At 34.8% G+C, this 15,713-nt stretch overlaps 1 protein-coding gene across 1 annotated transcript in view; it reads right to left on the bottom strand.

Moving 5' to 3' along the window:
- RYR2 (ryanodine receptor 2) overlaps positions 1–15,713 on the bottom strand; it is a 381,210-nt gene that overhangs the window by 192,828 nt on the left and 172,669 nt on the right. The window contains exons 10-11 of the mRNA XM_041413766.1: positions 8,444–8,518; positions 5,295–5,451 (exon numbers count right to left, since the gene is read on the bottom strand). Of these exons, the coding sequence (XP_041269700.1) occupies positions 5,295–5,451; positions 8,444–8,518 (232 nt within the window). The remainder of the gene's footprint in view (positions 1–5,294; positions 5,452–8,443; positions 8,519–15,713) is intronic.

The following is a 15,713-nucleotide window of genomic DNA, read 5'->3' as shown; positions in this document are numbered from 1 at the left end:
TCAGCTTCAACATTCTGGGCTTCTCCTGACCAGCAGGAGATAACAAGCATCTTTCTGCAGCTACTCAGAGTAATGTTACAAATAGTGTGACAAAAACAACTTCTTGTTCTACCTGTCTACCATCCGGAAAGATCAGAAGAATGATTACTTCATACACTTGTGCCCTGACAATGTGGGAAGACAGTTTCACATAAAAGTTGAGAAAAATTGGGACATGTATACAAACAGGAAACAACCTCTAACTTACTATAGGTTTTTTAAAAGCATTTTTTTAAGTAAAGGGAAATGTCCTGACAAGATTTTCAGCCTATAGCCATGAATGCATTTTGAAGCATTTGAAAAAAAAAGTACAATAGTATGGAGGTGAAATTTTTAGGACTCCTTTTCATAGCATCAAATTTTCAGATATAATATATTCATCAATTCAGTTTGTTTTCTGAATCTTTCTGGATACAGATGTTAATTTCACTACCTCGTAAATTACTTTCAGCACTTCTTAAGTGCTGAAATTCTTATTAAAGTCTTGTCCATTGATGTATTGTAGGAACTGATTTATTAATAATCTGATGCCAATTAGAGTTATTGCATGCCTCTATTTCCTGTTAACCTATTATTTACTCATATAATTTCTCTAAATGGTGTATTCAATTCTTTCAAAAGTTAGCACAAATAACTTGAATGTAGTAACACTTGGAAATTGTAAAGCTACTTATAATATGACATTGCAAACAAATGATCCAGGAAAAAATAAATTAGATCCTGATTTCAAGCTCCAGTTATTTTAATTCTCTTTATAACTAGAAGATACTGTGAACACATACTGTGCTTCTGCATTGTAAGATTTTCTTTTTTTCAGGTCTCTCAATTAATTTCTTAAGATGGCAATACAAGAATTCACAAATTTTCTCATAAAGCGCTGTAAATAACATGAGGGATTACTCATTTAACATATTTTTGCATTCTTTGTTAAAAATCTAGTCGCTGTAACAGAAAGTGAAGGGGTTTGATACTGAAATCTTCATTCCAATTAGAATTAAATTTACTTGACATAAAAATTGCAGTGCCAACAATTTGTCAAAGAAGATTTCACTTCTCATTGATGTAAATATACTATCTTGCATGTATGTTTAAAGCCCAGATTGAAATCAATCCCATTAAACTGAGCTCTGCAAAATAAATATAATAGCTAGGAAAGCTATTATATAGTGTCAAAGTTGAATTACACATAGGAGAGAAACAAAAGACTAGAGGATGGTGTGGGGGCAGCAGGCATTACGCCATTCATTAGAGAGCTGTGAGACGTTGAGCTTTTTGTGGGAGTGAACAGGAACCACAAATTGTTTATAAAGGGGATTATAAAGGGAAAGATTTGAATGGAGTGCTCAGTTCACATCAATAAACAGCAGCTAGCTGTAAAAGTACATACAGTGAATCAATCTCATTAGCTACAGTACAGTAGCTCATCAGTGAAAATGAGGATCTGAAAAATATCAGAAATCAGCACGTCACTAATTAGTAATGGTGCATAGGCACAGACATTGCATGGTGCAAGTTTCCAGCCACACTCTTACCACATACGTAACCTGTTATTACCAAACCATCTGCTAATTCTTCCTACAGCATTTTTACAAAGAAAACCTTCCGTTTTATTTGTAATCTAGACCCATTCTCAGATGCTAGCCTTGTCTAAACAAGGAACAAAAATCTTCATTTATTACACTGGACCAAACAGCAACAAATGGATTTTGCAACAGTCTCTAAACCATCTCAGAAATGCAAAACAGGAATGCATTGGAAATTAACAGGCTTATTGAACAATAGGTCATATTTTCTCCAGAAGGCTGTTCTCTTTATAAACAGTGTTTATTCCACACATACAAGAGCACAAGCTGATCTTCCCACTTCTATTTGGGGCTAAAAGAACAAAATTTTTAAAAAATTATTTCATTCTAGTGTTGAAAAATTATTCTGTGAAGCCTCACCTTAACCATTGTTTCAGTCTAATGTTTCTTTTTAATTCCTTATAACATTCCAAAATGGATTGCTTTGATTAAGGATTGTCCTTTCAACTTCACCTCTTGTCATCTGACCTAACCCATACTCTGTGGTACAGTTTCAGGACTGATATTTTAAGACCTCACCAACTGCAAGAAGCTTATTTATGGCTGCTTTCTAAAATTAATATAGTTTCCATTAAATTTTAGAAGAAAAAAGAAGAAAGAAAAAGATGAAGACATAAAAATAAAAACCATAAAATTTTATTAAAATTGATGTGTTCCTGTCCACTGGAAAAGACTATGGACAGGAAAAGCAGACTTGGGACAGAGTGTACAAACATTACTAAACTGGTAAAATTACCTTATTTCAGTGGAATAGTGATATTAAAACAATATTCTTTATCAAAAAGAATCAATGAGTAAATGGAAGAGGAAAAAAATCCACAAAACCTGATCTCTACAAACACAAGTATATTAAAAGAGCCCAACATTTGGGAAATAAATTGTAGATATCTGTGGACATCCTGTGCTGAATGAAGCAGAACTACTGAAGGAAAAAAAAATTCTGAATTTCAGATTCTTGAAAGGCTTGTAAATATTTTGCATTTAAGGATAAATAGTAGGGTAATATATGATAACCAGAGAACAAAACCAGAAAGAAAAATTAAGTGACTGTTAATTAAGCTCCTCAGAAAACCCTTATCTTCTGTTTGGCAACACTTTGTGATATTTTCAAGCTTTCACAAAAAAACAAATAAAACAAAACAAACAAAACCCTTTCGCTTTCTAGTTCTCTCCTGGACTATTTTTTAAATTAAGTACTGGCAAGGTAATATGTTTAAGATGATGTGCCCTTGCAAATAATAGGGTATAAAAAATAAATGTTGATCATCTATACTTGCACATGAATCTTCAGGTTTGCAGGTGACACATTTTCAGCAGCATCTCTGCAAACATGAAAACCGCTTTTCATACAGAAATTGAAATTATCTACTCCCATGCTTGAAGGAACTGATCCCTTAACACCTTCCTCTCCCTCATTTGTTTTTGCCTATTTAAAGCTAACTTACTGTTGTGCAACAAGTGGGAGCTTCACAATTCTTCCCACTTCTTTCCAGCTACTGCAAGGAAGAATTATGACTGTACCAAGAAAAGGGATGAAATTTCAATAAGAAAGATCCAGCCACTTGAAATACCCACAGGTTTTTATGCTCTGTACTCAATAAAGAAGATTAGGGGCTCCCTCTTATCCATCAATCATTTTTTTGGGTGCTAAGTGCATACAACAATATAAATGAAAGTTTGGATGGTTTGTTCAAACATACTCAGAGGAAAAGAGACACTTAATCTTCACACCTTTTTTACAGAAGCCTTTCTTGCACTCCTATCATTTGAAATCTTTTTTTTAATACTCTTTCCCAGAGAGGGAAGGCACCTAAAAATTGTTAATGCTGCTAGCCTAATAAAGTGAAACATGACACTCCTATGACAAGTCCAGAGCAGGAGACTGAATCACAGAATGGGTCAGGTCGGAAAGCACCACACTGAGTCATCTGGTCCAACTTCCCTGCTTAAGCAAGGTCATTCTAAGGCACAAGACAGAGAAATGCATCCAGACTCAACTCATCTTCAGCAAAACATTTACTCCTCCTCCTCTGTGGTATATCTATAATTCCCTCCAGGTGAGTAATTTGTTAAAATTAATATTGATATCCAAAACATATACATCAAATATGATCTTAGAGACTTCCAATTTCTTTGAAAATACATATTTAAACAGCAATAAGACTATATTTGTCATATGATGATTAGTTTATATGCCCCTCTTAAAATTCTCTCATTACTGCAATAATTGATTACCATAACAAGTTTCTACCTGCCCCAAAGCCTTTTGTCTCTGCTCTGCTCAGCATAGGACAGGTTTGGCCACTAAAAACAAAATAAATGTTAACTTTTCATTTTGAGAATGGCAGAATAAAACCATTTCCAAATAAAAAATCTCAAAATAATTTCAAATGAGACTTCCAAATTCACGCTGGGAAAAAAGAATAAAAAGAAGAAACTTCAAATACAGCATCACCTAGTCTCCAAAGCACATGTGCATGTGCTACATAGAAAATAGAGACAAACTACCTTATCCATATCAAAAGGTGACATTCTTAATTACTAAAAATTCTTGTCTTCAAGTATTTTCGGACTAAATAAACCATGTAACAGTAGAGCACAGTATATTGTTCCACACTTTTTGAAGCAACCCCTCCTGACAATCCATCTTAAGAAATAGTGAGTGAATTATTCTACCCCTCTTGTTTTCAAGTGTTGAAATCTATAGCAACTGTAACAGGAAATTCACAATATGGTTGCACTGCATTGTCCTAAAATAATTAAGCATTTCTATGATTTTCTAATTGGTTTCAAAAAATATATATTTTCTGGGTCTCAAAACCATCACCTGAACTACAGGTTCTTTGTTATCAAGTTGCAAAAGGCAATATACCTGCTTTTGGGTATCTTTTCTTATCTTACCAAGCAGGAAAATAATTAAAATATATATATATAAATAAAAATAGATAAATAAATTAAATATTAATTATTCAATAACAGAGAAGTTATTAAATAATTCTGTATTGTATTTTAGAAGACAGTTTTTTACAATAGCAAAATTATTGTTGGAAAATTTTCAGACAAAATGCTACAGATTGAAAGTATGAGATATAAAGGATATTTAAGAATTTATCAGAGTACTATTTACCCACTACGGAAGTACTGGTTTATACTCAAAATGCTTATTGAAACTGTCAAAATGACAAGTCAAACTCTGGTAATGTCATATTAGACTACAGTAAAGTATCTGCTGAGAGAAATCCTGAATTTTCCAGTTAATTTCAGTAACTCACAACATTATAAAATTTTCAATATGTCAGACAGCAGATATAAGCAGTGAAGCAGCAGAGAAGTTAATCAGAACAACAAATGAGAAATGAGTAAACTGCTCAAAAGTGGGAAAGCAGTACAGAAAAACCCCCAACCCAACCAATGAAACAACAAAAAAGCAACATATTAACAAGAAAAAAAACCCAAAAAGCGCACAAACAGACAGCCAGGAAACAATACATAGAGAATGTATGGTAAAAGAAGTTTTCTAGTTATTGATTATACTGTATTTTGGAATTTTTTAATCAGTTTTTAAAATTTTAATAATTAATGCAATCACAACAAACAGAAAGTATCTTAATCTTGCTTTCTAAAGAGACCGGAATTATTACTAGTAATATTAATGCTGCACTGATTCCATACCTTGGAAGACCGAAAACAGAATGCTGTAGATTTTACATCTGCTTTCTCTTTGTCTGTAAGAAGAAGACTCTTGTCATCCAGGAGACTTAAATATTTTCCTGTTGTTATATGTCTTAGCCTGAATGGCTGTCCCCATCTAATGTGGCTTCCACTCCACCTAAGAGAGTCCATAAAAAAAAAAATTAATTTTTTTTACCTACTGGCAATAATATTTTAAAGTAAAATATATTGCCAACTAGTTGCTACAAAATATAAAATTCCCATGTTGTATTATCAGCAAGAAAATGGCTACTTCGTGGTTATCCCAAATAAAACCATTCTAATAAATAGTCTTAATGTCTTCCTTTGCACAAGCTGTCTTTGTTCAGACTGAATTCCTCTTGAGAGAAGGTACAGACCGCCTACAGAAAAGGAGGCTTATGCTGTACACAAAGAGTTTAGATCTGCCAGTTCCCTCTCCAACAGTTCATCTACCAGCAGCTGCCATTCTTCACTCTCCCAGAGATCTTTCAGCAGTCATCAGATTTTAAGCACACTATAAATGTGCAAAAATGAAATGCCTAAAAAAAAACAAAATAGAAAACATCCTAAAATAAATATGAAAACTAATTAAGAAAAAAATAGCCCAGATTCTTCATATTCTATAGAAGGAAGAAAGGCAAAGCTTATCTAAGCTCCCCAAAAATTATTCACCTTAAAGTACAGGTCACAGTTTTCCAACTTCTTGCCATAAACTGAAAATTCAGCCCTGCTGCTCTTCCTGTTTCATTCCTGAACTTGTGTAGGGGTTACTAAGGAGTATGAAAGCCTTCACAAAGGCTTTTTAGATTGGAAAATTGTCACAACTTTTTCTAGTCTTCACAGAAATTTCTTCAGTTATATATCTGCAAAAGTTTGCACTTTTGCAGATGTATGTGAATGCTGCATTTTGGAGCGGAAATAATGTATTTATTCTGTGTATATATTATGTGTATGTTTTTGTATGTATTCACATGGAACTCCGAAATTCCCTTACCTTAGCACTTAGACAGGTTTAAGTTAAAGTCATTTTCATTTTCCCTGACACACTGATGCAGCAGGTTAAAGGACTTACCTATTTAACACCAACATCCACTTGTTTAAATGTGTCTTCTTTAGAGTTAGCCATACTGGATGCAAAGTATGCAAAATCAATTTGGCAAACCTTTTCAAAGTGCATTTTTTAAAATGCTTCTTTTTGTAACAGGGTTTCTTACACTTCAGTGATTAAACTTCTAAACCTTTTTAGCTACTGGTTTTAAACGGAACAGAAAAATAAAAAGGTTTTCACCCTCAACTAATTTTTTTTTTAAATCTAGGGTCTCTTCTGTTTAAATTGAGGGAGCATTGGGGTAGAAGGAAATAGGGAAGCTTTATATCTTAGAAACATATTTATCTTTTTCTGTCTTCTGCACAGCAAAGTCCATACACTCCACAAAAGGCCATCTGAGTCCAGTGTTCTAGCATAACTTCTGTTTCTCTAGTCAGTAAAATGTCAGGTCATCAATCTCAGCTATTGTGCTGCCGAGTCTGGTAAATTACATTGGTTCTGCACCTTTTATATTACAGGTCATGCTGGGGAGCTGCCTTTTCTCTTGTCTGATTCAATTTTCTTTTGGTCCCAATAGCTACAGACCATAAGAAAAAAAAAAAAAAAAAAAAGGCAGCATAATTGAGCCATGCTTCTAGTTCATGCCTGCAGGATAGGAAAAATACCAATTCATGTGCACTTACAAAAAAAGCCTTTTGAGCAGGAAGTATCTTTGAAGCCAATTCTAACTACTAAAAATATTTTTTGCAGTGTATGAGCACGAACTCTGCCACCTTTTGGGAAAGAAAGCAATGCTGAGCAATAGTATTTGGTGTCCCATGGATGCCCAAGGGCATCCGTCCATGTAGACTACCCAGGCAATTTTTATCAGAGTTCTCTACTAATGAACAGAGTTGAGGAAAAAAAAAATTGTTCCTTTAGAAACATGTAAAATTGCCAAAGAATTATATCTGCAGTTATTCTGGGAAGCACTACAGCTGATTGAGAACTTCAGGCATGCATACACAAAACTACAAATTTAAGCATTTGGGTGAATATTAATGGACTGCAATTCAGCACGGAACATATATAGCAATTAGAATATCATACTGGAAAACAGGTTGGTGAGGGAAGTGTAGGAGAGAGTGTTATTCTTGGGATTTGATTTGGTTCTTTTTTTCCTGGTAAGAAAATCCTGTATTTTAAGAAGAAAGATAACCACTCCCTTTGTAACAATTGTTTTTACAATTTCTTTCAGTCATGTATGTTGAAATGTTTACTCTTCAAAAGTTTGTAAACAATGCTGATATATATGATGGTCATAACAGAAACCTGTCTTTACTTGAATCCCCACGTTAGTCCTACGCTGCTTGTTAGGGAAGTAAATGTCATGGGGAAAGCAAAAAGCCCGAGATCCTTCACAGCTTCATTGTTGTCATCACTGTCTCAAGGTCCATTTAGTCCAAAGGAAAAATCTCATTGCCCTATCACTGACATTTAATGCCATCCTATTAATAAAATGCACACAGAGAAAACAGCATCATTGGAATGTAACCTTTTCATAAGCTTCTCTGATTTAATCTCTGAAGAGCAATCATTTATTCCTCACTAGAAACTTTATCATAGGCACATATCGTAATATGATTTAAATGCAGTTTATACTTCAATTACTTTAACAAACAGGGCACAATTCCTTACTATTACTCCAACACTTCCAATACTGCATGATTGAATTTTTTCTTTTAAATGTTTTATTTTAAAGTCTTTCAAATTACTTAAACAAGCTGGGGGAGGAGTGTCACAAGTGATTTTTATTTTAAGGAAACCAGTCCTGGTTTTGTCATTTTTTTTTATGTGCTAAAAATGTAAACTGTGAATTCACTGAGAGCTATAACAACTTTAAAAAATAATCAAAACACATACTCTCTCTCTAGGAACCTGTTCAGTGTTCAATGAAAGTACTATAAGGCATTTTTAAAGGATTATTTTTTTTTACTCGCCTGGATTTATAATTATCATTTTGATTTTATAGGATTGCCCTTACTATACAAAAAGTGTCCTACCAAATGTCCTTATTTTTTCTGAGATAGATTTTACTTACGCAACTCTTAGAGTCTCTAGTCGCCAAAGGGAACGAGCATGAATGGACACGGCGCCACCTTCATAATGGACAGTTCTGAAAACCAAGCAATGGCACAGACTAAGTGTTCAGCAGAATTCATGATCATATGTGTTTGTTCATTTAACCACAGCTCTCATTTTAAGATTGTCAAAACAACTGCTGCATTTGTCAGATTCAAAGGTTATTAGATTCGAAACCCAGTCTTGTCAATTAAACTTTCATACTTGGTTATTTAAATTTTGTTTTAATTGTCCTTAGCATCCATAATTGTAAAATTCACACCAACAAGGTTTATACAGCATTTGCTTCGACATTTTTCTTAGTGTTTTAAGGATAAAGAATCCAGGGGAAAAAACAGCACCAGTAACCTGATTATTACAACATTTCTAGATTCCAACAAAAACCAAGTTTCAAATAATGATTAAGATTGTGAGCACTGCATGTATCTCCCAGGAAAGGTAGTGTTTTCTCAGAGCTTATACTATTAAAATAACTCCAACTTTTTACACTGAATTTTGAAGATGTACTTATTTAGCACTTTATTTTAATACCATAACACCTAAGATATAACAGCAACCACACTGACACAGTCTTCACACATCTCATATGTTAACAGCTTCCTATTTACAAACTTTTACACGCAATGACCTCTCAAACTCCGGGATAAAACCAGAAATCTAAGTATCACTATAAAAACATCAATTAAGCCTAAAAAAGATATTTTCCTCCATTATTCTACACATAGATAAGTGATCTATACCGGATGCACCACATGTTGAAGATCTATGGTCAACGAAAGCCCTGAGCAGATAACCCTGTTTTGCTTCAAAGTAAAACACTAAGGAAAGTTAGCATTGCCATTCTAAATTTACGGAGCCATTCTTTGGATTGTGTCCTGCCCATGCCTATATTTCTGCCCTATGACATGGACAGAATTTAAAAGCCTAGGCCTTTCCTTTGGGAAAATACATTAAAGAGTCATTAAGCAAAGGAGTAATGTCATTATGCTTATCAGATCAAGCATGTCAGGGAAGACTACCAAACAATGGCCTCGTTTTATAGATCCTGGAGGAGCTGATGTTCTGAGTAAATGTTGTGAACTTCAGTCAAGATCAGGCTCCACCAAAAACAGCCACCAGAATAACTTAAGGGAATATTAATAATGAAGTTGTAGGCATTCCCCACTCTTTGCTAAAAGCAATTTTTGACAACTACAGTTTTGGAATCAAGTACATAGTAAGCTTGTATTTACTAAGTACAAGCTTACTAAGCTTTACCTTTCAAAGTCCTCCTGTGGATATAATACAGAAGGACTGAACGTTTAACACAGAGGAAAACCCAGCATTGAAAGAAATGGTTCAAAACCAAAAGAAAGAATCTATGTTTCCCAGTACTGTTAAGCATACATGAAACTATATATGTGCTAAAATTCATCTTGGAATGTATTAAAAACTGTCATGGAAATAAACACTCCCAGACAGTGTGAAAAAATGAAGATGAATCATACAAGAGAAAAAATTAGTCCAAACACAAAATAAATACATCTCACTACAATAACAGAATCAGAAACACTGAACACTCATGACCCAGCTATAAATAGAAACTATGGCACATGTTCCACATAGCAAGAAGTTACAGATGGATATAAATATGTACAATATTCACCCCTTGACTTTATATCTACTATTTTCTCCAAGTATTACCTCAGCCATTTGCTGCAATGGTTTGTGATGCTAGGAGCAGCTAGCAAGTCATTTCCCCCTCACTGAAGGAAATGATATTCAAAGCCAATCTTATTTTTTATTGAAATTTACCTTTATTATTACAGTAAAATGTGATTGCTAAACAACCTTGAACTCATCTATTTCTCTGTTCCGACATTCTCTTTGCACTTCAGGAATTTGTTCAAATTCTTCTTCTGCATCTAACAGACCAAGACTGGATTTACGCAGCAACATCTCAAGAATAACAGACCAGATGTCAGCCTGATTGGGGGGTTTGGATTGGGAGTGGGAGAGTGTGAGTTGTTTGTTTGGGCAGTTTGGGTGGGGGTTGTTGGTTTTATTCAAAGCTGAAACACTCTGATTACATGCTGGCTTATTTCAATATGAACTTCACTCACAAAAATGCATTTGGAATCCTTGCACTTGCATATTGCATAATATGAAATTAAATTTTATTCAGCAGTTTTCAAGTCATTTATTATGTGAAAAATTGGGTGGAAGCTAAGGTCTAAATTCAATAATAATGTTTCATTCTTAAGTTGGTACCTTTTTACTTTTCAGAGGTTGAGCTCTTCCTCATAATGGAAACCCCAAAGCTGTCACCAGTTACTCAGTTTGATTGTCCTTTTGAAGCTAGTTTTGGATTACCTATAGCTGTTGGGTCAGTGTAACAGTAAAGACCAAAAAAACCTCCCATTTTAAACTTAAAAGAATGATTTCTCATGGATGAAGTAGTTTACTTTTACATGGCTGTCTATCCATTATTTCTTTTCTCTCTTCCTTCAAAGGGGAGCTATCAGTCTTAGAACAGTCGTGTAAGATGAGAAAATGGGAAAAAGAGAAGAAATCCTATATAAAAACATATGACTTATTTACTAGAGGAAATAAAAACGATTCTAGGGTTGTCTGTTAGTTCCATATGAAGGACCAGGTATGGCAGCAAGAGAGGGAGTAAAGGCTAAAAGACAGTAACAGAACTTTAAAAACAAAAGCCAAAGAGGGCAGAAGCTGAGCCTCAGCAAAAGAACAAGTTACAACAATCTGGAGGAGGACTGAAAGAGAACTGGTTACTGGAGGGCTAGGGATAAAGGATCCCTACAAGGAAGCAAAAGGAGAAGCCTAAAAACTAGAATAAAGGATGAAATGGCAAGACTTTGAAAGAACAGGAAAGAAGACACGTGCTACAAAGAAAAAAAAAAAGAAGGCAAAAGCACAAAGCTTTAGAACAGGGTGCAAACTCTTGTGTTTTTAACTAGATGCTGTGTTTGCTATAGAAAAGAGGATAAAGAAAAGACAAATAAAAGAATATTTTGAATAAAGGATTTCTTCAATGAAGGGTGAGTCACTTTGCCTTTACCATAACAGCATGCATGCTGAACATCGTCCCAAAGCAGATGAACAAGTTTTTAACCCAAACCATCTCAAAAGTTTTTATGCTAAGGAATTGGAAGTTCATTTTTAGTTCTTTTCACAAAAATAAACATAGTAAAATGCTTTGAGATTGCTCAAACCAACTTCCTTATGCACCTCATTTCTTTTTATATATTTCTGATGACAGTCCAGTGCTGAAAAGGAAGGATGGTTCAAAACATTTTAATTTTTCTGGAAGCTGATACTAGCAGGTCATATCAGCTACTGGTACTGCTAGATCAAATGAAACATTGCTTTTAATGACATGAAGTAACACACAAAAATTCTCTGACTCTCTAGATTTACTATAGATTAACATTGACAGGATGAAAAAAAAAAAAAAAGAGAGGGCAAGAATCTATGAGTGTTAGTTTTCCTCAAAGCTTTGGATACCCTGCATCTTCAGAGCCATACCTTCATCTAGTTAGTTGGTGTAATTAAGCCATTTTTTGGTCTGACCTATGACTGTAAGTTAAATTTAAAACACCATCCTTTTCCTGACGTTCATCTATTTAATTCACCTTAATCCAAACCAGAGCTGGGAGTGGACATCGCATTTGCCTCCCTGCATCCGGGTTGTGTGTGCAGCACCACGGACAGCGCCATGGCCCTGGCGGGACCGCGTTCTGCTCTCCCCGGCTCATTCTCAGCGCTCTCCTCCAGCTTTCCAAGAGGGGATGCAGGGGCAAAGAGACAGTAAACATCAAAAAGAAAACTCCATATCTGAATCTATCATCTTTAATTTTAATAATGAATTAATTACACAGGCTTAAAATAGACTACCACGTATCAACCCCCCCAGAGAACCATTATTGAATTTATTTTCTTATTAAAATATTGTTCGGCAGAGAGAGGGAAATCATTTCACTGAAAGTCACTGACTACAAATGGGAATTAAATGAGGTTAAAAGAAATTACATTAAATGGCAGTGCTTCGATACTGCTGAAGTAATCTTGGTTGAAGAAACTGCTAATCCTGAGTTCCACACCAAGAAAATAATTGAGCAAATCTCAGTTGCTTGGAATGAACCAGGGCAATACAAAGAAAAATAGTGTACCAGGATCACACACAAATGAATAAATCCAAATAAGATGTCAAAGAGTTCAAGTGAAAGAAAATTTTCCACTCCTCTCAATGACAGGCAAGCCTGGTTTTAGTTTGAAAAATCAGTCACTAAAGATCTCTATATATGTTTTCAAAATAATTTTTTAAAGCACAGCCATCATTATTCAAGGCTCAACAGTTGTTTGAGGTGTGGGGGAAAGGCTATTGACTTATGCTGATTGAAAACTTTCTGAGCTTACAATTCAGTCATAAATCATGCTCCACACATGCTTGATCCCAAATTTTCTGGGTACAACAGACCTCGTTAGTGCATAATGCCATAAGAAAAGGTGTCAGAGAATAGCATGGAAAATAAAAAAAGGATTAGCTAAGTCATAATGATTTTGACCATCACTTTAAAAGCCTGTCCATCCCTGAGACTAACACTAAGGGTTCAATGTAATTTACAAAGCCTTAACATAATATGCTTCACCCAAAGAAAGTCTCAAAGGCAGGAATGGTAAAACTGCTTCTGAAATTGGGCTACATTTATCCATTCCCCCATGAAGGCCTATGGAGGGTTTGAGAAACTGGAGTCTGCTGCAGCCCAAATGATACTTTGAAAAGCCAGGAGCACTTTTCTTTCTGTCACAGGTAATTGCTTTCCATAATGAAATATTTCTGAAGGGTCCAAACTGCACTGCAGTCATCACTTTAAAACACATATTGCAAATCAAAATGCAAATTAATTGCAGTGGAAACACTCACAGTTCCTTTCTAGACTGGGAACTACGACTATCAGAGCCCTACTTCTGTGAAGTATTTAAGTTATAAAAGAATATGAAAAACGGTGGTATAAAAAATCACAGAAAACCAACCAACCAACCACCAAAAGAAACAAACAAGAAAAAAAAACCCAACCCAGCTACCAAACATATCTCCCCAACATGAGAAAGCAATCCAAAACTCTACAGTCATGCCTGCATTAATAACCAGCTTACATTCCTACAGGAAACCAAAACTAAAACACATAATACAAACTTGTCAACATGTAAAACAATTCCACTGAACTGCAAAAAGAAAGGGGGTGAGGGAACTGCTGACTGATTAAATTGTGATAAACTTATTATGAATATTTTTAATTTTTTTTTTCAGAGATTGAACCAATGGAAAGCAACTTCACAGAAGCACCTTAATAGACACATGCTTTAAAGACCAGCTCTTATCATAATTAAAATAAATGTATTCATTCCTTTGATATTATAAATTCAAAATGAACACTCAATATTATAATTACCAAATAACAGGTTTTAAAAAAGAAAAAAAAGAGTCAAAATTTCAACAGGAAAAGATGTCAAAGGAAAGTAAAGACCATTTCAAGGTACCTGTAATACAAGAAGAGATTTAAATATTTTGCTGGATAATCATATATAACCCCCCAACCAAAAAATAAAGTAGTATTAAAAATTATTAACAAATTTCTCCTCTATGAAACTGGAGGGAAAAGGTGGAAAAAGAAGACTATGAAATCCTTTATTTAAATTTAAAAACCATATGTAAATCAAGGAAACTGTGGTGGGTTTGCCTTATTCCTACTGACAAAGTGCTTATATCAGCTGCTATGATGGAATCTACATCACGAACCATGCAGACAGAGACTAAAGGAAAAGGAGTCAAGATAAATATGGATTCACAGCTACTGTGCTGCTGCAGAAGATTCCCCTGGCTTTGAAGATAGATGGAAATCAAAGTAATCACCATAAGAACAACAAACTGATGATACTAGGCCTTCTCTTGTCTGTCTACAACTGTATCTATTTTTTACTCTACCTGGAAATGCTTCTGAAATTTAACTTCAAGAGCTACTGTGCAAATTTTGGTGTAGCTTGCAAGATGTAACTAAGACACTTTGAAGAATAAAAACACAGTTTAAGGATTCTATGCATAAGGCTTAAACCAGCTGCCTTAAAACAGCAACACACCTAAGTAGAATATGCAGCAAATTATATTTAATTCAGGAAAATTGCATGTACTTTATCTTTTGTCTGTTCCTTTTTTTGTTCTTTGGCTGTGTCAGTGAGGAAAAACTCCCAGGGTGTCTTTCGCCCTGCCTGTGGCATTTTAGAAATAATACCACTGTATTCCTCTACTGTAATATCAAGTAAACCATTATATTACCACAAATGTCTCCATTTCTACTGCTTCCAATTAAAATGTTTTTTGATTGCAAAGCAAACTTAATCTAACAACTTCATGGAGCATCTACTCGAACCTGCTTCCTAAGGAAAAGTTACGTTTCTGACAAAACAGCAAAGTCCCTCTTCCATAACACAATGAGTCCATCCTATCTTTTAGGGATCACAGTACCACAATCTAAGGTCCACATGGAGGGACACACAAGCACAACAATTAAGCAAGGAAACACAGCACAGACTCAGAAAAAAACCTGAGATGCAGAAAATTATTGTATAAGCCTTTTACATGACTCCTTCTGCCACTGTACTAGGCCTCTTCCAGTGTAGATTTGGATGACCTTGACTCAGAGTAAGCTTTGCGAGGTACTGTAATCATGAAGACAGTATCTGCACTGTCACTCTTCATAGGTCTCCACTGCACTAAGTGAGAGCATCAACTCTGACATGTACAAGAGCATAAACATCTTGAAAATGTGTGCTTTAATTTGAACTCTTGGTACTCTTTGAGACATTTTTATACCTAAAACTTATGCAATTGTATAAATGTTCTAAGAATAGAGTAGAACTACTGTTATTTTTGGACATTGCCTAGGAGGATACTTCATGTCTAAACTATTTATTTATTCCCTGAAATAGATACCAGGTGACATTATAGAATAAAACTGTTATTTTAGGATTGTCTGATCTTTTATTTATTTTAAAAGGCATAAAGAGGAAGCCTCTGCAGAAAAATAAAAATGAGGTAGAGGAATTAGTGAGTCATAACAGGGATGGTACTTCTCAGTGCTCCTTTAGGCTGTCATTCTGCAGAGCAGACCTGCTCTCCAGGTGTATGCCGGAACAAAACAAACCAAACACAATCACAGTAATCTGTG

Source organism: Onychostruthus taczanowskii, unplaced genomic scaffold (assembly GCF_017590055.1).
Source record: "Onychostruthus taczanowskii isolate IOZ18803 unplaced genomic scaffold, ASM1759005v1 scaffold104, whole genome shotgun sequence".
NCBI lineage: Eukaryota > Metazoa > Chordata > Aves > Passeriformes > Passeridae > Onychostruthus > Onychostruthus taczanowskii.
The sequence above is the reverse complement of the archived record's forward strand: the minus strand, read 5'-3'. Positions and strand labels throughout refer to the sequence as shown.